The 22,646-nt window shown below is 43.4% G+C and overlaps 1 protein-coding gene across 3 annotated transcripts in view; it reads right to left on the reverse strand.

The window, feature by feature from the left end:
• The window catches only part of TTC12 (tetratricopeptide repeat domain 12), a 77,056-nt gene that overhangs the window by 43,583 nt on the left and 10,827 nt on the right, over positions 1-22,646 (reverse strand). For 2 of the 3 annotated variants that reach the window (XM_083163239.1, XM_083163237.1), the window contains exons 4-7: positions 21,962-21,980; positions 19,313-19,390; positions 15,416-15,537; positions 9,693-9,752 (exon numbers count right to left, since the gene is read on the reverse strand). In XM_083163239.1, coding sequence (XP_083019365.1) covers positions 9,693-9,752; positions 15,416-15,537; positions 19,313-19,390; positions 21,962-21,980 — 279 coding nt within the window. The remainder of the gene's footprint in view (positions 1-9,692; positions 9,753-15,415; positions 15,538-19,312; positions 19,391-21,961; positions 21,981-22,646) is intronic. The other variant, XM_083163238.1, reaches the window with a different exon arrangement.

Below are 22,646 nucleotides of genomic sequence, written 5' to 3' on the forward strand. Positions count from 1 at the left end.
TCCTCTAGTCTACCTAGATCATCAACCATTTGTTAAAAATGACACGCGTTGTGTCCCTCACCACAGACAATATTTTAATGTTTAGCTTTAAGCCTCTATTTATTTTATCTGTGATTGATATACTACAGTATGTTGTAATTCATGCTATTTGTACATCTGAGGTATTTTGTTACTTTTATTCTCTGCTTCAGAGTCTTTCAATAAAAATCATTTTGAAAAAATGTAAGTCTATATAAGCTAAGTTTTTCTAGACTACAGCTCCCCCTTATCAATTACTGTCACCCAGTAAACATTTGTTTGACATGATCTCCCCTGAGTAAATCCATGCTGTTTGGGATCATGTAAATTGCTGGACTTGAGATAGTCTGCAACTCCTTCTTTTAAGAGTGTTTACATCAATTTCCCTAAATTTTACTGATGTAAGGCTCACTGGTTGGAGGTTGTTTGCATCTTCCTTGCTTCCCCTTTTGTGCAGTGGTAGTATGGGTCTTATTCAGACCTGATCGCAGGGCAAAGTTGTTCTTAAAATGGGCAATACCATGTGCACTGTAGGTGGGGCAAATGTAACATTTGCAGAGAGAGAGAGAGTTAGATTTGGGTAGGTTGTGTTCAAACTAAAATAAAAATTGCAGTGTAAGAATAAATCAGACAGAATTTACCCTGTGCAGAAACAAAATAATTGACCCAAATCTAACTATTTTTGCACGTTACATCATCCCCACCTGCAGTGCACCTGGTTTTGCCCATTTTGAGAATTTCTTCTGAGATCAAGTCTGAATCAAGCCCCATGTTTGCTCTTGTGCAGTCTTCTGGAATCACTCTAATCTAGTGATTGATTGAACAATTCTGTTAATGGTGATAAGAGCACCCATTTAAGCTATTTTATTATTCTTGGATGTATCCCATCTGGCTCCATTGATGTACCAACTTTTATTTTTCAGAGTTCTGTTAGGACCTTCTACTATGTAATTATACTTATTTCTATTTTCGAATATCCCTGACAACTTCAATGTGACTCCATCGATGTCTTTAGTCTTATTATTCCACCTTTTGGTTTTTCTCCTTTCGCTTACATAGAAATGTTTTGCCTCCATTACCCACTGACTGGGCCATTTTCTCCTCTGCTTGTGCCTTTACACATCTGATTACATTTTTAAGACCCATACACATGGGGTGATTTGGGTCTATTGGGGCACATGGGGAGTATAGCAATGGCAATGTGCGGTACCACGCATCACAATCACCCGCAGGGATAGACAATGCATGCCATCCAACATTTGGTGTTGACCTAGACACTGTTGACCCTATGGGGGAAATATACTAATGAAAATATGCCAAAAATAGCAAAAACCGCCTATTTTAGGCGTATTTTTGTTTTCGGCATTTACTATGCCGAAAATGCGTCAGTTCATATTCGTATTCATGGCACATTCATATTGGTATTTAATAATACGAATGTATACGCCATTAAAAGAATATGACTAGGAATCACCATTCGAATGAGTCCTAATTTACTAAGCAGCCATAAGTAATATACGGCCGCTAATTAGTAGGATCTGGCCGCTAATTGCCGCAAAAATACAACGGGAAAATACACTTCATTTCCAGGCGTATTTGGCAGAAGCCTGCATGGATCAGTCGAATCCATGCAGATTTCAGTGTAAAAAAGTATATGAAAAAATAAATAAATTATTTAAAAAATCAGTCAGATCTGTCGACTCGTATTTGTATTTATCGGCAATGATATCATGCTGAATATACTTCATCTCGCCCACCAGTGGAGGAGAAGGGAGGGCTACCTGCAGCTGCTTCTGTGCTCTCCGCGGAGGAGTAGAGGAGAAAATGGCCTGCACCGGCGGACGAGTCTCCCGTCAAGTAATGACTTGGAATTGTAAATTACAACGGGCCAGATGTACTGTATTAAGCTTGAAAAGTGATAAATTGGACGTGATAACACACCAGCCAATCAATTCTTAACTGTCATTTTTCAAACCCAACCTGTGATATGGCAGGTAGGAGCTGATTGGCTGGTGGTTTAACACTCTCCATTGTATCACTTTTCAAGCTTAGTACATCTGGCCCACAGTCTGGTCAGTCACTGGACCTAGCATGCTCAAAGGGAAGCGAGATCCAAAAAGACAGATTCACTTAGGATTACGTTTGTGTGTATATAATGTTATATCCATCTAGCATCAGAAGCTTATTGCTTGAGAACAGTGTTGACTTCTGGGTCACGCGACTACATGTTTAATGAGCTTCAAGATGAGAGAATCCATATTTACTGACATTTTACTTCTTTGCTTCTCAGTCAGCTGAAAGTCGGTTTGGTTGTTTTTTAACCTCTGCAAAACAACTGTTTTCTGGTATTGCTGAAGGTGATTGTCAGTAAGATGCCTTTTGCTGATCCTGATATAGCACATTTCTATGCACACCCAGATCAGTGTGATGTAATGATTACAATGTACAAATGCTGCCTATCTTTCTTGAAATATGATTGATCCTCAAATGAGCAGTGTTTTAGTAGTAAAATGCCAAGGTTGAAGTCAGTCCAGTCAGTCTCACTGGCGAGTAATATCCCTTTTACACATCTGCAGGAACTTGAGCAAATGGACAAAACCGTGTGCACTGCAGGGGGCAGATGTAACATGTGCAGAGAGAATTAGATTTGGGTGAGTTATTTTGTTTCTGTGCAGAGAAAATACTGACTGCTTTATTTCTACACTGCAATATAGATCTCACTTTGAAGTAATACCCCACCCAAATCTAATTCTCTCTGCACATTTTACATCTGCCACACCTGCAGTGCACATGGTTTTGTCCATTTAAGAAGGAATTTGCCAGAAGGAGTGAACCAGAATAATCCCCTCAGGCCCTTATTCTAATTCATTTGCATAGGGAAGTTCCTTCTCAAATGGACAAAACCATGTGCACTGCAGGGGGGCAGATGTAATATGTGCAGAGATAATTAGATTTGGGTGTTATTTTGTTTCTGTGCAGAGAAAATATTGACTGCTTTATTTTTACACTGCAATATAGATCTCACTTTGAAGTAATACCCCACCCAAATCTAATTCTCTCTGCACAAGTTACATCTGCCCCACCTGCAGTGTACATGGTTTTGTCCATTTGAGAAGGAATTTGCCTTTGAGAGTGAACCAGAATAAGGACCAAAGGGTCCCAGAAAACTAACCATGGTCCATTGACCTGGGAATACAACCCATGTAGCTAGCGGTGTTGGACAATGCAAGGACCAGAGTAAAGAGGCATGGTGACCCGGGTGGTTATTTCATAATTAATTTCTTACCAGTTATTTATACAGTGCACACATATTGCACAGTGCTTTTCAAATAATATTTAGCCATTTACATCACTTCCCTAAATGCTAACACATTCATGCTATGGTCAATTTACTTGGAAATGATGTAATCATCCTGTAAACGACGATAGACACACCCAGTAGGCGGTGATAGACATCCCCCTCTAATGGTGCACCCTTAATAAAATGGGCTGTGCACCAGTGGCGGATTATCCACTGGGCTACAGGGGCAGTCTTCCCGGGCCCCGCACACATTCGGGGCCCCCACACCCACCACCCCACTGCTGAGGTGGTGGTGGGTGGGTGGCAGGCAGCAGGGTCAGGCAGAGTGGGGCAGACAGGGGCTCCCTGCAGTCAGCGGTGGGGTCCCTGTGGCAGATGTGAACTAGTAGCGCTACTAGTTCCCATCCACTGCAGGCACATTGCTGCTGACTGCCAATCCACCGCAGGGACTCCACTGCCTCACCAGCACTGCACAGATCCCTGCGCTGCCTAGGTATCAGGGGTAACCTGCCTCTGTACAGGGGAGGGGCTGCCTCTGTCTGGGGGGAGGGGGGGCACAGACCTTTTATTGTCCAGGGCCCCCACAGACCTTATTCCAGCCCTGCTGTGCACGCATATGGGAAAAAGAGATTTTTGTACAGCAATGCGATACCAGAGCTTCCAATGGCAGCTTTTTCTTACCCCGCACCACATGTTACACCCCTTGTGACCAGATTTGCAGCCTTATGGGGCTACAAACATAATTGTCAACCCCAAGCCTCTGTAATGTATGGCTTTTGCTGGGTTATGGTATAGATGATAGACAATCACTAGGTCAACCATTAATGGCCGACAGTGACTAGGTGAAAAGCTTACGGTCGACATAGGCAAGGTCGACAGTCAAACGGTCAACATGAATTTTTCACGATTGTTTGGTGTCTATTTAATCTTACATCGACATGGACACTGTATAAACAGTACGTAGCGCTTGGCTTGCCACGCTTTGTGGATGGTGTCTGCCCTTGGCACACTATTATATTACCACTCTATGCCCATTTGAATAGTAAAGTATGATAAATCTATTTTTTTTTAAAGTCATCGAACTCATGTCAACTTTTTGACTGTCGACATCGCCTATGTTTAACATAAGCTTGCGTCGACCTTTTGCCAGCATCTACCTAAGGTACACTATGTCCTTTTTGGTGTCGACCCAGTCACCGTGGACCATTACTTGCGGACCTAGACATTGTCTATCCATTGACTGCATACCCTTTTGCTGCACTAAATCACAGGGGCAGGAACCTCAGCTGCGGCTGGACTGACGCCTAAGCAGGGCTTAAAGTGAAGGGGAAAACGATGGAACTGAGTTCCACCACCTCTAATGGTGAGATGGAACATTTAACCTCCACATTGGCCCTGCACAGTTATTCTCACAGAAAAGCATTCTAGTTTCCAGGCGGATTCCAAAAACCCTACCCCTGGCCCTGTCTCTGCCTAATGGGGGGTAATTAGTTGGCATAGAGAAATGAGTTCCCCCACTTCTGCATGACCACTGTAAGCCCTGCCCCTAAGTGAGACCATTTAAGTGTAGTTCTCCTTTAAACAGATTTCATTATTCAAAAACTTAATAAAAAATTTGCAAAAACAAATGCAGATGGTGGCTATGCCATTACCATCCTTAACATGGTAATTACGCAATGTTTATCTGAGCCGCCAGTGTCGAGAGTGAGTAAAACGTTCATTTTTATAGTAGCAGCTTTTTATGCAGTTAAAATGGAGTTTAAAAAAATACATTGACTGTGGGGGAGCTGAGGTTTTATAGCGTTATACCGAGATTACGTTCTGCTGCTGCCCAGGGTGTGCGCAGAATTCAGAAGGTTCTGCCATAAACAGACATTTTATGATTCAATTTCTGAAAGTATTAATCCCTTTATTGGAGGAATTAAAAACATCGCTGCTGTTCAGATAATTTCCTTTAAGAGGTTTGCATTATGTTGACTGTGAAGTCCTCAGTAAACATAAGCTTGTGTGTTTGATTGTAAGCATAAAATAATTTTAATAGACGTCTTTGAAATATTATAAAAATGTTCAGTCAGTAAATTCACCAAAGGAAAAAGAAAGTATAACCGACAGCTGTTAATGACCGCATCGATTCAGTACAATGGTGTTGTTTGTAGACTATAGGTTTTAAATAAGAAAATGGAGTTTACAGGACAAATGTGCTGAAATCACTATTTAGAAGGCTACAACAGCGGTGCCCATTCTTTTTTCTCTTACGCACCCCTTGATTAGGCTTTTCATTTATGAGTACTGCCGCCTCTCAATTTGAAATATCCACAGTACTTTCCGAGTGGAGTGGAAGTAAGTGCTATGTGTGTCCTTGTGCGTATCCTTATATTAAGTAGTGTGTGGTCGAGAATCGTGTCCCTCTTTTCTGGCCACTGGCTGTGTACTATCTTCGTGGTTCACGCGGATGCCTGAAGAATTAATGCCGCTCTGCTTACTCCACCCGTTTCAGTGCGGGGCAGATGATCGCTGATGTAGGGCAGTGCGGGTAGTTCTCAGTGGATTGCTGGTTGGGCAAATGCACGAGGAGACACTGATAATGATGCAGACAGAACCGGAAGTGACGCAACGTGGTTCGTATCAATGGCAATGGGACACTTCTTCCACCATTGCCAATATTATTTTCAAGAACCCCCAACTGGTCTGCAAAGTAATCCCAGGGGTACAAGTCCCCAAGGCCGGGAACCACTGGACTATACCATGGCCAAACTATACATGGTCTCTGTCTAGGAACTGATTAACTCTTAATCTCTGACCACCCCATACTTCCCAACATTTAATAAAAGCCCCATTATTATCCAAGCAAAGCCACAACACTTATTTGCCAAATTCTGGCCCCAATTTTGGCAAAGTCAATGGACATAAGTCAATGGTCAACCATAAAGCAAATAGTTTTATTTCGTTTTGGTTTCCCAGAAAATTGAAATTGCCATTTCCTGTTTACAGAGGTGACCAATAAGGACAGGCTAGCTATGACAGCATAGGTAGAAGACTAGCATTCTGATACAAATCTTAAATTAACGGGAATGAGAAAATGTAAATTTTTAACATTTAGGAGTCAGATTCATTTACAAATTGACACTGTCCAAAATCTAGTTGCTGCTTAGCATAAAACTAGTTACATACAGTATGTATGTGTTAATCTGCTCCGACTTCGCTTAGGGTTAAATATTCCAAGAGTCACAATTCTAAAGTTAATAATCCATATAATTGAGAGGACTAAATATAACAAATTCTAAACATATTGGCTAAATTGGATGCAGAGAACGTAACATTTTACATCTGTACTGTGACTTACACGTTTAATGAAAACTTTGCTACTTTAAAAAAGTGATTGAGTAATACATACAATAAGTCAATGACAGTTCTAATGGTATGCATAGGAACAAAGGATTCCTTATGTGTAAATTACAGGCTGCTGGGCTCCTGTCTCCGCTTGCCTGCGTCATTTCCGCCTCCTCAATAAGTATTCAGGTTTCCAGTCACGCATTTCTTAGACTGACATAAAAGAGAAACCGTTTCACCTGTCACCTTCCCAGAGCGAACATTCTAACCTCACATTTTTAAATCACTGTGAGAGTTTTTCCGAAGTGGTCACAAAAAATAGTCTGTTAATCTACTAACAGCTACTAACTGCTAACAGCTACTAACTGCTAACAGCTACCAATGAGCAAAAAATTCATTCTGGCAGCTACAGGGTGTACGTCCAATTGGAGACCTAGGGGGTGATTCTGATGAATTTGTCCCCCTGCGTTCGCATGGTGGACCGATTTTTGGCGACTGCACATGCGCATAGTTATCTATGCACATGTGCGGCCGCTGTGTGCAATCGCCGACAGAGCTCACACACAGAAATCCGGGTGGGGGGCGTGGGATGGCGGGCCGTATGATTCACCTATGGAAATTCCCAGAGGACGCAGGTGTGGGCAACTGATGTCAGCTGCTTGCCCGCTTCCCGCACATGGCGCCCGCAGTTCAGAGACACCACAGAGGTGTCTCAGATCTGCGAGCGCTGGAGAAAACATTCCATAGTTGCCGACCATGAAATGATTTCTCCCCCTCATTCAAGGCTGCGAATGGATGATTATGCAAATCATCCCCCATTCCATGAGGCGGGGATGGCGGGTGTGAGGGGGCGGGGGGGCGCATTTTGGGCTACACGCAAAATTATATTTTAAACAATTTTGCAGATTCCGACAGGTCGGAACAATAACATTTTCATATCTACTATTGTGTTTGCTTTATGTCTCCCACCTGTCCCCACTTTCGTCTCTGTGCATGCAGTACAATGGCGCATACTGCAAGTGAGGGCCTTGCAGCAATACCCACCCTGTCGCTGCCGGCATCGGTATGTGTGTATGTAGCGTGTATGTACTTGCTGATGATGGATCCCCCACTGGGTAACATCCACCACAATGTAGCTAGTGTGTAGTGTGTACCAGCATAATGCTCAATCTACCAATTCTATACACACCGACAGTCTACAATTTGCTATGACTGTCCCAACTGGCTACAAGAGGTTTCTGTGCTATGTACAGGATTGCCAAAGCTTTATGTGGATCTGGCCATGAATTGGGTAGATCATGGAAGATTTGATTTGTGTTCCGATTTTGCTTTTTAAAGTGTTGGAAGGTAAGAGATGTATATAGGACTAGTGTCAGTAGTGATAAAGTGGTCTCTGTAGGTGGAACATCAGGATGAAGTTGGTTGGTGTAATTGTTAGCATTACTGCCTCACAGCACTGAGGTCATGGGTTCATTACCCACCATGGCCCTAACTGTGTGGAGTTTGTATATTCTCCCCGTGTTTGGGTTTCCTCCGGGTACTCCGGTTTCCTCCCTCAATCCAAAAATATACTGGTAGGTTAATTGGCTCCCAACTAAATTAACCCTAGAATGTCTGTGTGTGCGTGTACATGTGGTAGGGAATATAGATTGCTCCACTGGGGCAGGGACTGATGTGAATGTTCAACTGTACTCTGTAAAGCACTGCGGAATATGTGCGCTATATAAGAAACTGTTAATAAATAAATAAATAGATGGCATCTTGCTATGCATTACAATAAATAAAGTGGTGTATACATACAAAATAAACTGAATTTAAATATTAACATACTGTATATAACTAGGAAAATACACATTGTGAGCTTTTAGCTATGATAGATTTTGACTATGCAATTTCCTTTTAACCCCACCGGGACCCAGAACCATATAATATTGGCTAAATTTACTTGAGATTATGATTATGGCCGATTTTGATACAAGAACACTAGACTGTATACAATATCGTCAAAATTGGCTTGCCTGCACAGTGTAAATTTTCTTGCAATAACAATCCCATTGGGCCGTGCATTGTCATCGCAAGCTGGCGCTTGTTCTTGTTGACACGCTCAGCCGCAAATTCACACGGGGACTGATGTTTTGTGTATGCGCAACAGCATTTCTGCTCATGTGTATACGCTGGGTGCGTGCGAACTCGGCAAATAGTCCGTTCACAGAGTGCACACTCCAAACCTTGGAAGCAGCAGTTGGAGAGGGGCATAGGGTGCCGGTTTGGACCATTAGCATATGTGAATTTCATGGGTGTTTCCATGAAAATGCTGGGTGTACACAAGCTAATGCATTGATGGCGCACGTGCAGGGGGGCGGACAGCTGACATAACCGGATATCAGCTGCCCGCCCCAATACCCTGGAATTCTACAAGCATATGTACGAGTGGTTTGGACCACCCTTGCATATGCGAGTGCCTACGCCATCATTCGATGGTCTTCCATCATCAAAAGATGGGGGAGGTTCCCACTGGCATTTGAATGGATGTTCATGTAAAACATCCATTCGCAAGCCTCGTGAACGCATCCCGCAAGCAAATGGATGGAACCGGCTAACCATTCGCAAGGCGGGGTTAGAGGGACTCGCAAGGAGGTGAATTTGCATCCAACCGAGTCAACCAGATTAAGGGCCACTGTGCGATTTGCACAGTGTTCGATATGCGACTTAAGTGTTCAAGGAATATTTTCCTTTATTAGATGTTTCAAATGCCATAAAAAGGTGAAATCAAAACAAATTACCAAATGGAAATATGATGTAGATTATGTATTTTGGGATCAGCTAATTTGGGACAGCTAAGGTGCTATGGTGGACTGGGGTCAAGGCCAAGTGTCCACTAATTTTTCTCAATAGAATTATCTGTATAGTTACCAGACACTGCAATCATAATAATCCGATGGGACCAAAATGATGGCAAATCATTCCAAAATTAGTAAGTGGCACTGTTTGCAATGTAACATTTCCTTTAGCAACATTGAATGAAGTTATGCTAATGACTTACCTTCAATGCCCACTCACAATCTATTATTGCATTTTGGTACTTTTCCATTTTTATATAAGCCTGTGAAGAGGAAAAGTAAAGGCATGAAAGCTAATGGAAGAGTATTAAAACAGCTAGCTCCAAATATTGCAAGTACAGGTTCATCCAACAGAGTTTTCAAAGGCTGCTGATATAAAAGCCTCATAAAATTGTTACCCTTTTCTAAGCGGCAAAGCACACCTAATGGCAGTATGCTAAAACATCAGTGTATTTATTGTATTGTATACCAAAGTTACATTACTATTGTACAGCAATGACAAATATTTCAGCACAACAACAATTGAAATCTGAAAAAACCCAGGCACAAATAGACAACTTTGTACACGTTGGCTGTGCAATGGAGGCTAATGGAGCAGGAGGCGTCTAGTGTAAGTTGCCGCATCCTGCCAGCTTCTCTGATCTGTTGCTGTTGAAGTTGTAGCATCGGATCATCTGAATTGAAATTGGCCATCTGAGTAACCCTCAAGTTTCTCATCATGGCCTGTGTTTTCACGCCGTCATAACCAGTAAAGCTGCGTCTAAGAATGCCAAAATTGGTCTTCGCATGCCCAGAAAATAGTCCGATACGCCTATGTTTTCTTTAAACGCTGGCTATGGCCCCTTCTCTTCCCACAAATGGCCGCACAGGATGCAGCATAAAGGCCACTTTCATCTCAGAAACAGAGGATTTACAAGTGCAGTTTGCCTAACATTGGAGTTTGCGTACTGTAGATCTCTGAACTAGGCCCATGGTCTCCTCCATTGTACCCCATTCCCTATTTCTCCTTCATGTATTACTCATTACAGCCATCATGAACTGCCCACTCATTCCATCTTCACATTATAACAACTATGCACTCTCAATCGCTATACCTTCCCTCTATGGAACAGTGGAACTTTCTGAGCAACATCCACCACCTGAACCCCTTGAATTTGGGGAATACATTGGGCCAGACTACTAAATGGGACCTCGCTTCATGATGTGCAGCTTTTCCGGATTTATTTGGGCTCTTCCTGAGAAACATCTTGTGGGACTACAGCATGTTCATAAAGCACAACAGGATCGTCTCAAGACTTGCTTTAATTCAGGAACTGGTAACAATTCCATACCCTAGCTTATTGAAAAAGGTCCAAGTCACAGATATATGCTCATTTGTCATCCGGGGGTTATCATACCCCTACCCTATTAGTGTGAATTAATATTGTGTATATATGTTTAGATTAAATTGTTATATTTGAGAAAATGGTTTCTTATATATTATTTTCAGCCTTCACTGGTATACGTTTTTCTGTAATGATTTCAAGCACACCCATTCATTATGATAACCACAAATGTTCCCACATTAAAATTATCGCCACCAAATGTTGTTTGCAATGTCAATTTCCACAACAGTCATTTCTACAACATTAAAACTTTCCATCATTGCTATGGGCTGTACTTCCTAATCATCAAACTATACATTAGTATAACAATAAATAATTAAATAAATAATAAATTACCTTTTTATAACCATCCAACAACAATCAAATGAATTTATTACCCAATAACAATGTTTAACTGAAACAATGTATTGATTGTGAAAACCAGTATGAAACTATTGCCGCCACTATAAACTATTCCATCACAAAAGCTTCTGATTATCAACAACATTATACATTACATACATTATTATTACTGCTACACACTGAAGAGCCAAAAGTCATGGGTTAGGTGTCTAATACCATGTCGGATCCCCTCTAGCCCTGGTGAAGTGCAGCAACTCAAGGTTCAATTTCAAAAGTAGATGGAAGACCTCTGGAGAGATGTTGACCCATGCCAAATGGATAGCTTCCCACCGCTCCCTGATATTTATAGGTGCAGGATCTTGGGTGCAACTGGACTTCTCCACCATGTCCCACAAATGCTCAATTGGTTTAATGATGGGAGAACATGGTGGCCACACTATTTGTTGAAACACTCCAGAATACACTTTTAAACAATTCTGGACAATTAGGAGTGATTATAGGATGCATTAACCTGCTGGAATAGTCTGCAGTCGCGGGGCCACATAAAGTCTGCGAAGGGGTGTAAATAGACACCAAACACTGCGACGTAACAGTTACCAGCCAATCATGTGTTCAGTTGGACCAGCAGACCCAACCTATGCCACGTGAACACACCTCAAACCATTATAGAACCACCACAAACCTGCATGGTGCCTTGATGACAACTGGTTTAATGACCTCAAGTGGCCTTAACCACACCGAAACCCTACAAACAGCCTGAAACACCTGGAACCAAGACCCATTGGACCATGCCGCCTGTTATCAGTCCTCTAGGGTCCATTAAGCAACATCAAAGATGTGCCACTGTAGTGTTAACAGGGGCACTCTGGTCTTCTGCTCTCATATCCCATAAAAGCTTGAACACTGCAGTGACCTGCCGAATATGCTTCTAGTACTTCCTGCATCAAATGTGGATGTGATTTGAGCCTATGGGGCAGATGTATTGAAATATGTTAGGGGGCGAAGTGGTATCAGCACACGTTATGTGCACTGACATCGCTTCTCCACAATGTATGAGGGGACCAGCATTCCGTAAATGACAGGGCCTCTATGTGCCCATGTCCATTTCAGTGTCACTATCTAAAAGATAGCATACTGATATGCAGATCAATTATTGAACGGTCAGCAGCTATCAAATTTGACCGCACTGTCCACGGCTGTGGTGACTGCCGGCTCTGGGCTGCACAGGAGATTGTGCGATTTATAGGGAGATCTCAGGCATGCCCAGTTAGCCGGCCTGGGGAGAGAGAGTGCCGGACTCGCTGGGAGGAATAACTGGAGCATGTGCAGTACTGATCCACGTACGGATAAGGAGAGTAGAAGAGGGAGTGCCCAATGGCTAGTCAAAATAATACAGTTGGTCGATACGGGTGCCCACTTCACCGCAATAAAATTTATGTAGGTATTAAAATGTTATTTTGGTACTCTTTACCTAGAACGGCGCCCGCGATTGGCATCGCGGGCGTCAGGGGTAAAAAATCGCGGGCATCGCGGCCATCGCATGCACATAAAAAACGGGTGCGACGCGATGCCCGCGATTTTCCCATAGGGATCAATGTTAAAAGTGAGATTGGACGCGATTTTAGTGTTAAATGCCTCAATGCCCGCGATTTTTACATAGGAAACAATGTTAAATGGGCCACAGAGCCCTAATAGTCCCCCTGAAGTCTTAAATGGCCCCCACAATTTTTAACGCCACCCCACGATCAACGTGAACCCGAAGCGTGGCGAGCGCAGCGAGCCCGCGAAGGTCGGCGGTACGCGTCCTCCGACCTTTTCATACCCCCACTATCCACGTCGGCGTGGAGTTGAGAATAGAATAGTGTGGCGAGCACAGCGAGCCACCGAGCCCGAAGCGTGGCGAGCGCAGCGCGCCCCGCGAGGGGACGCGGATACCTGTGAAGCCCGCGAAGGGACGCGTTTACCTGTGAAGGTATCCGCGTACCCTCGCGGGGCTCGCTGCGCTCGCCACGCTTCGGGCTCGGTGGCTCGCTGTGCTCGCTACACTATTCTATTCTCAACTCCACGCCGACGTGGATAGTGGGGGTATGAAAAGGTCGGAGGACGCGTACCGCCGCCCCTCGCGGGCTCGCTGCGCTCGCCACGCTTCGGGTTGACGTTGATCGTGGGGTGGTGTTAACAATTGTGGGGGCCATTTCAGACTTTAGGGCGACTATTTGGGCTCTGTGGCCCATTTAACATTGTTTCCTATGGAAAAATCGCTGGCATTGAGGCATTGAACACTAAAATCGCGTCCAATCTCACTTTTAACATTGATCCCTATGGGAAATCGCGGCCATCGCGGGCATCGCATCGCACCCGTTTTTTAGTGCATACGATGGTCGCGATGGTCTAGGTAAAGAGTACCGTTATTTTAATACATCTACCCCAGGGGTTCTAAAGAATGTGCTGTATTACAATAAAACAGCATGACTGCCTGACTTTGAGTTTAGTGAACGAGCTCAAGGATTTCATTTGAATCCAATTGTGAAACCGGTTACTTAGCAAAGGTGCCAAAATATATTATAATAGTTGAGTTCCATTTTTGCTTTGCTACATCACAATTAGGCATTTCATGAATTTTTAGTCTATACATAGAACGGAGGATGACAATTCAATCGGCTTGGCGGTGTGATTGAGGCAAGCGGAAGAAATTCCACACAGAACACTTCAGGCAAAACTGCCCTATGGAAATGTTCACATCCTGCACACAGATGCTATATTCAGCTTTATAAATATACAGCATATATAATAGTGCTGTGCCTGATATGTGCTACTGGCCCGTATTATGAGCCTGTCAGCAAATTTCTTTGAAAGATCTCCAAAGAAGAACTTTGTGCAAATATGGTTTTACTGCAGGGGAGTCCATGATAGCTTTCCATTCCAGTACATAAACATTGTAAAGCTGTTGCACAAAGCCTTTTACTAATCTCTGTCCCTAGGACTTCAGGGGCAGATTTATTAAGCTTGGTGAAGTGATAAAATGTCTGGTTTTTATCACTGGCCAATCAGCTCCTAATTGTTAAGTTAAAGGCTTGGTTAAATTTGCTGATGACGCTACCGTGTTAGGCCTTCACTTGGATGTGAGGAAAGAGCTTATCGGGATGAGGTGGATAGACTAGTTAAATGGAGGAAAGTAAAGAATATAGTGTTAAAATTAGCTAAAACCAAGGTTATTATTGATTTTAGATGAAGCGGTAATTCAGAATTGTTGGCCTTATTTATTAATGACCTAGAAGTAGAGAGAGTTACAGATTTTAAATTATTAGTTATTATTATTTCAGACAATATAACTTGGTCTTCCAATATAACAGCTATGGCTAGGAAGGCTATTTATTCTTTCTTAGAAAGCTCAGAGTGGCAATTTCTCTCAGGCAAACTTTATCAGGTTTTATAAATGTGTCATAGAAAGTATCTTGAAATATTGTATCGTTGTCTGGTTATTATTGGCAGTGATTGGTCGTCAATTGAGGACATTTTTATTAGGAACGGTCGTCGAAAGAGAAACAGCATTGTTATCAGTTATCGGTATCATAACAACTTTTTCCTTCCATCTAAAAGACGGCTCAGGTGTATTAAGCCTTGGTCATCTTGTTTGAAGAACAGTTTTTACCATCTGCAATTGTCAATTTTAATTAAAATTGTTAAATTGCAACTTTTGTGACCTGGATTATAATTTTGTTGTTTATTTTAACAATGACAATAAAGATTATTTTATGTTACTGTATCTTATTTTAGGTTTAGAAAAGAAAATAATCTAATTTATGTAAAACCTTATTTGTCCCATTGAACATTAATAGGCAGCACGGATGGTATATTGGTTAGCATTAATGCCTCACAGCTAAGGTCACAGGTTCAATACCCACCATGGTCCTAACTGTGCGGAGTTTGTATATTCTCTCCGTGCTTGCGTGGGTTTCCTCCGGGTACTCCGGTTTCCTCCCACAGTCCAAAAATATACCAGTTGGGTAATTGGCTCCCAACAAAATTAACCCTAGAATGAATGTGTGCGTGTATATGTGATAGGGAATATAGATTGTAAGCTCCACTGGGGCAGGGACTGGTGTGAATGTTCGAATATACTTTGTAAAGCGCTGCGGAATATGGGTGCGCTATATAAATAACTGGTAATAAATAAATTAAATAAATTATACGCTCACCTGAGCTCGGTTTGTGTACAAGACTTGCATATCTCTCCTTTTTTCCAGACCTTCAGTGTAACGCTGAGCTGCACTTTCATAGTCTCCTTTTGCATACGCCTCATTCCCCAGATCTTTGAGTGCTGTAGGAATAGAGAATATAATAAAACGGTAAATTGTTTATACCTACCACAACGTTAGTGCAAAATCATATAAACCAAACTGCAAGACCAACACCAGGCAACATAACTCAACCATGTTCATTCAAAGGCCCATCTAGTTTCCAACATGTTAACTAATGGAAGCACGAGTTGCAGGTTATCGGGGATAATTATAGCAGTAATTAATCATTGCTACTGCAAAACCTCACCTACAGCTTGTATGAGGGTGGGGACAGATAATACGGTTTTTCAAACACAATCCATCAGAAAACTCAGTACCTATAACTGGCTGATAATCCAGTGGGAAAATGAATACAGTACTTCAATGGAAAGGCCGCAAATCTGCCTGTAGAGCAGCAGAGAACTAAAAAGTAGGCAAGTATGAATTTATATGAATCTGATATTTATGCAAATCTATGATAATTAAAGCCTATTTTCTCACTTATGCAGGGTACGGGACTACAGCCGCGATTGCATTAGCATACATCTCTGAATCAGGCCGTCTGATGGGAGTGCCTAAGACTGAGGAAAATAATAACACAAACTCCTGCTGGATGCTTAATAAAACTTTGTATCTCCTCCTTAAATAACAACCTATTCACATAATCATCTTCAGTCGCGTTTCATTACTGTAACTGATAAAAAGAAATGGACATGGGGGGGGGATGCACTAAAATCCAGCTCCCATAGACTTTTATTGGGTATTGCCAGCCTTTTCTGGCAATTCCCTCTGCATGAGACCCACGGCATACAGGCTTTAGTGCATTTTTGCTTTAGTACTGTACATCCTGCCCATATACTAATATTTGTGGACCTGTATACAGTATGCCGCTGCTACTGTAAAGTTCACCTGGATGGGGCACTAGATATCTTTGTGAACGCATTGGTCACCACCAGCGGCGGCTCTTACCTCTTCGGAGAAGGTGGGCTGCCGCAATTTGGACCCCCTCCTCTGCTGCCGCCATCATGCTCGCGGTCCCTGCCGACAATCCCGGTCCCAGCCGCATGTCCTGGTCCCCACTGTGGGGTGCATGCGCACTAGCTTCTTCGGTACTGTGCATGCGCTAGCCCCCAGCCTCTATCCCATATTCTGGGTCCCGGGTCAAGCACATGCGCAGTATCGTCCTCGTACTGCGCATGCGTGGGACCCACTTTTTTATGGGCTGCCGCTCAGCAGCCCATGTAGAGGCATCCCGGAGAGAGGAAACACCTCCCAATGGGACTGCCTTGGGTGACTGGCAGGTCAAACTTCCAATAGGAAGTCACTACCAGTTACAGTGAAGCCAGAGCAGTCTCACAGACTGCATCTGGCTTCACGTAGGCAGAGAACAGTGGCGGGTTATTCCTGGGGGCTGCAGCTCCGCAGCCCATAGGTAAAAACCACCACTGGTCGCCACCATCTTTGCTTTCTAATGTGTGCGACGTCATATCATATCTATGGCCAGTTGCTAAATGAGACATACACACCTGTATGTGAAATCTCCCATATATCCTATATCTCACTTGTCACACAACAATACATTTATTTTTCGACTGTGTATATAACACAAGGCCCACGATACTCCTAACCCGCAAAACCCACACAGAAGTTGCTACTGTGATAAGGATCTGAATCTGCAGGACACTTAAATAAATAGGAGTGATCATAGAAAAACAGGCCCATGGTGTTAGAACATGGGAATAGCTGGCCCGCATGTTTTACTACTGTATCAGAGGCAGAACTGCCATTGGAGCAGCAGGTGCAGTGCACCAGGGCCCTTGAGGATTGAGGGTCCCTCTATTGCCCTCATCACCCACTGTTTTTTTGCTGTCACACCCTTGTCTCCCTCTGCCTCTACCTGTCACCCTCTGCCTCTCCCTCCCACCCACTGCCATGTTGTATATTTTGAACTTGGGTTGGGGTGGAGACAGGGATGCATGTGCATATCACATACTTATTATTTTATTATTTATTAACAGTTTCTTATATAGCGCATACATATTCCGCAGCGCATTACAGCATATAGTTGAACACTCACATCAGTCCCTTCCCCAGTGGAGCTTGCTATCTATATTCCCTACCACATGTACATGCACACACAGACTTTCTAGGGTTAATTTTTGTTGGAAGCCAATTGACCTACCAGTATATTTTTGGATTGTGGGAGGAAACCGGAGTACCCGGAGTAAACCCACGCAAACACGGGGAGAATATACAAACTCCGCACAGATAGGGCCATGGTGGGTATTGAACCCATGACCTCAGCGCTGTGAGGGTTCCCGTCCTTTTGCCGCGAATGGGACACCGAGACGGGTAAACACAGCACGCGGTCGGGATGAATGAAACAGCGCCATCTGTATGTCAGTTGAACTACTGTAAGTGCAGCTCCTGTTACATTGTAGTTTGTATGTTCCAGGTGCTCAGAGAATTATACCCTGTATATGTTGTACACAAAGTGGTTTGTTTATTTCCGCTGGCAGTTTTGATGTGTGCTGGCATCTTAATCATATGCTATAGTGTTAGAACTCAGCCTGAGAATTTGAATTTCAATAGGGCCTATTATACTTGTTGTTTTTTCATTGCTTCTGTGAAGATGTTTTCAAGTTTTATTTTTGTATTTCCTCTAGGGCAAAATAATAAATTCTATTTACATCCATATTTAGATATATATACTGTGTGTGTGTGTATATATACATATATATATATATATATTTTTTTTGCATACACTTTGGCCATTATCTATAATGGGGATGCGGTCACTTGGTCTACAGCATTATGGTTGACAGTCATTATGTCGACACCATTGGGTCGACATCGGAAAAGGTCGACATGGGTCTTGGTCGACATGGGAAAATGTCGACATGGTTCTAGTTTGAACGGTCATTAGTTCGACAGATCATTAGTTCGACGGGTCCTCAGTTCGACATTGTCTAGGTCGACAGTCAAAAGGTCGACATGGAGATTTCACTGTTTTTTGAGCCGACATGTGCAGACAGGCGGTATTTCATGCCCTACCATCCACTAGGGCATGGTGGGAGAATAAAATAGTGTGTCGAGCGCAGCGAGGAACCGTGCTCGACGCATTGCGAATGCAGCGAGTGCTGCGAGGGGATGCGGTGCACTTTAAACTGTGTCCATGTCGACTGTGTTGACATTCAGGTAAAAAAACCTGAAAAAACGGATGTCGATCTTTTGACTGTCGACCTAGACAATGTCGAACTAATGACCTGTTGAATTAATGACCTGTCGAACTAATGACCTTTCGACCTAGAACCATGTCGGCCTTTTCCCATGTCAACCTCGACCCATGTTGACCTTTTCCCATGTCGACCTAATGACTGCCGACCATAATGCTGTAGACCAAATGATCCCAATGTAGGAGATCACTGTGGCTTTTGCAGCTTGTCAGAAGAGAAGGAGGTTCTGGGTATTTTAGATTAAACATCTCACTTGAAAATATAGGGAATCATTATTTACTTTCCCTTTGAGCTGTGACAGTTTTTAGCCTACAAAACTCACCACCCCACCCCCAGTCCCTATCTGCTCCTACCTTCATTCTCTGTCTTAACAGCTCCCTCTCTCTATCCTGCAAGTTTGAAACAGACCAGTGTCCCTGCAAAAGTTGCTTTCACTTTCTGTTAGCACATCTCTTAGCACAAAAAGAAGTAATCTGGTCCTTCGAGTGGCCTCTAGTGGTCATGGTCGGTACTTTCCCTCATAGAGGTGAGTACTAGTTAGCTGGTAGTTTGCTTTGTACTGTTTCCCATCCCAAATTACCATTTGCAAGTGCATTGTCCTGTCTTCTTTTCTCAGCACGTTCCGCAGCGTCTTTCTCCAAGTGGGCAAGAAAACTATCTGATGGCACAAAAGAAAAGAGAGCTGATAATACAGTATATAGGTACATAGGGTGACATTTAATAGGATGAGAGAATCAGAAAGTGAGAGATTTGGTAAGAAATCGCCAGGTTTTTTTTAAAGCGGCAATCATTTACACTGCAAACTCAAACTGGTTTTGCAGCGTAAATGATCGCTGTTTAAAAAAAAAAAAAAAAACTGGAGATTTCTTACCAAATATCTCACTTTCTGATTCTCTCATCCAATTACATTTCACCCATAGGCCCTTATTCAGATCTGATCGAAGTACAAATGTGTTCTCAAAATGGGTAAAGCCATGTGCACTGCAGGTGGGGCAGATGTAACATGTGCAGAGAGAGTTAAATTTGGGTGGGGTGTGTTGAAACTGAAATCTAAATTGCAGTGTAAAAATAATGCAGCCAGTATTTACCCTGCACAGAAACAAAATAACTCCCCCAAATCTAATTCTCTCTGCACATGTTACATCTGCCCCACCTGCGGTGCACATGGTTTTGCCCATTTTGAGAACAAATTTGTACTGCGATCAGATCTGAATAAGGGCCATAGTGTTAACGACTCATCAAACTAAGATGGCCATACACCTACAGATTTACTGTCAGATCTGGCTGGTTGGAACAAAAATCTGGTAATTTCTAGATGACATTTCCAAGAAATGGTTAACTGTCATTTGCTCTCATCCATTACCAGGTCCATTGTCCATCTATGGCCACAACAAGAAGATGACAGAAGCTTGCAGTGAGTGGGCATATTTGTAGTTGAGACAACTCCTGTGGCTGTTGCATATGTTAGCACAGCCACTGCATACAAAGATGCAGCACTTGTGCCTTTAACAAAATTCTATGAATTACATATCTCCTAATTGCAGTTAAGTCCCCTGTAACTTGCTGCTCTGCTTAGCAGAGCAACGGTGAATAGATGTTGTGTGCACAGCCTCTGATAGCAGGCATGCCAGCAGGTTACAGAGCATTGGCATGCCCCCACAGTGACAAACACAGAAGTGCAGCCTTGGGGTAAGTGCTGTGATGTTAGGCCGCACCCTCTAATTATGGGGCACGTGGATTGGTCCCTCTTCACAGTTATGCAAAGTTGGGAGGTATATTACACATTCTCCTTATGCAATTTTTCAGTTCTTTTTCCCAGCAATGTCTTCAGGTGTATGAAGAGGCATGGTAGTAGTACCCTGGAGACTAGGTTTAAGTGGGCTTACCATACTCATACTTACATTCCCTCCCAGAATGGCAGGGAGGCTCCCGAAAATCGGGTCCCCTTCTTAGCCCCCACCCCCAGAGCCCTCGCAGCCCCCGGAGCTGCTGAAACAAATTCCAGAATTTGCGGCTCTTTGGGGAGGGGCTGGGACTAAAGTGGTGCAAATCAAGTCATGCTGCATCATTTTAGTCCTGCAAATCACGGAGTGTGTGTAGAATGGGGGTGGTGCTCGGTGACATCAGCCTTGTGCCTGCCCCCAATGTGCAGCATTGGGTCTCCTCTCCAGGCTTCTCCCGAAGAGGCACAAATAAAAGTAGGCAAGTATTCCATACTATCCCTTTAAACCAGTACACTTATGAATGACATACAGATGGAGCACCTCTCAGTCAGCACTGGGAATTGCCAGCGGAGAGGTGCTCCATCTGAAGGGGACGCGCAAGCGTCTCACATACACGCGTGTCCCCGTCACGGCGGTGGGGAGTGCTTTCTCTGCCCATCGTCAGGGAGACAGGTTGGGGGGTGGGGAGCGGTGGGGAGTGGCAGGGAGGCGGCGGAGGGCTCAGACGGAACAGGGCGCGCAAACGTCTTGTGCGTGTGCACCTCCTTACATCTGATGGCGGGTCCTGGCGGTTGGCGATAGAACTGCCAGGACCCGCAACAATGAGAGGCGCTGCATCTGTAGGTTCTGTTAACTCAAGCCTAAATTTTATGTGGTTTCAGCCATAGAACCTATTATTTCAGTGTGTCTTGGTTTAAAGGGATAATACGGTAAGCCTAGGTTTACAGAGATAAAGAATGTAGCTTAGGAGAACGTACAAGCAGAGCAGAATAAAAGTACTAAGGAATCACAGATTGCAGCTGTATGCAGCTCAGTAATTAGACCAGCAGCCTGGAAACACAGTGCCAGGATCCCAGAGAAAGTGGCTGAAGGTATGCAGGTCAACTGAGCTGGAACAAACAGCTGGAAGCCAGAAACAGAGTAATGACAAGGTAAGCCTAATGATCTGTCAAAGATGTGCAGTTAGAAGACGGTGACATATCAGGAGGAGAACACAGGTGCACACAATCAGAGTCTGAGAAGGGACATTAACCGTTCTCTTGTCGAAATGGCACAAACACAGCAGCACCTGTGGCAAACGCACACAAGACAGAAAGCAAGAGGTATCTCCTCCCGATGTTTCCACTACAGCATGTTTGCAGAACTCCGTCATATCAGTGTGACATGTATAGAATCATTTTATATCCTTTAACTAGTTTGCCAGAACTGTACCATATAGTATATACAGTATGATTACCAAAACAATAGTACTTGGCTCAATATAAGCAGTAATCATATAATCTTACCTTGGTTCATATCAGGGTTCTCAATCATATCCGAGGAAAGAACCAAAAACACACAAAAATATAAAAACAAATTAATTAAAGTGTACACATTGTTCATTTGCGTTACCTGCATGTTGCAATGATGCACTTCTATTGGTAAGTGTATTAAGAAGGGGTTGCATTGAATATAAAAGAGAAAACATAGGGCCTAATTTAGAGATGCACCCAAAACCAATGATGCACAGGACCTGATGTATTGTTGCACTCAGCACTCAATGTGCTGCAGCCCGATTGGCAGGCTGTGGAGCGGTGAGAGCCAATCTGAGTACACGCAGGTTAGTCAGATGACCGACAGTCTCGCAGATGATCCAGTGCTGTGTCTTCAGATGCACTCGGATCTGCGATGTTATGTCTTTTTCCCTTAGGTGCCTACCGCAGCATTAACATACAGTGGAGGGTATTCAATATGGGATTCCGACTGTCAGAATGACTCGACAGTTGGAATCCTGGGCGGTTTTCGCACTGCTGGACAGCAACTCGAGTGGTGGAAAGTGGGCGTGTTAGCAAAAACAGCCGCGGATTGTAGAAAAATAGCCGTGAATTCAACAATCCGCGGCCGTTTCTGACAAAACAGATCGGACATGTTTTAAAGTCAGATCTGCTTTGTCGGAATCTGCCTTCAATGCTGTCGGAAACAGCAGCATTG

This window comes from Crinia signifera, chromosome 19 (genome assembly GCF_055691185.1).
Source record: "Crinia signifera chromosome 19, ASM5569118v1, whole genome shotgun sequence".
Lineage (NCBI taxonomy): Eukaryota > Metazoa > Chordata > Amphibia > Anura > Myobatrachidae > Crinia > Crinia signifera.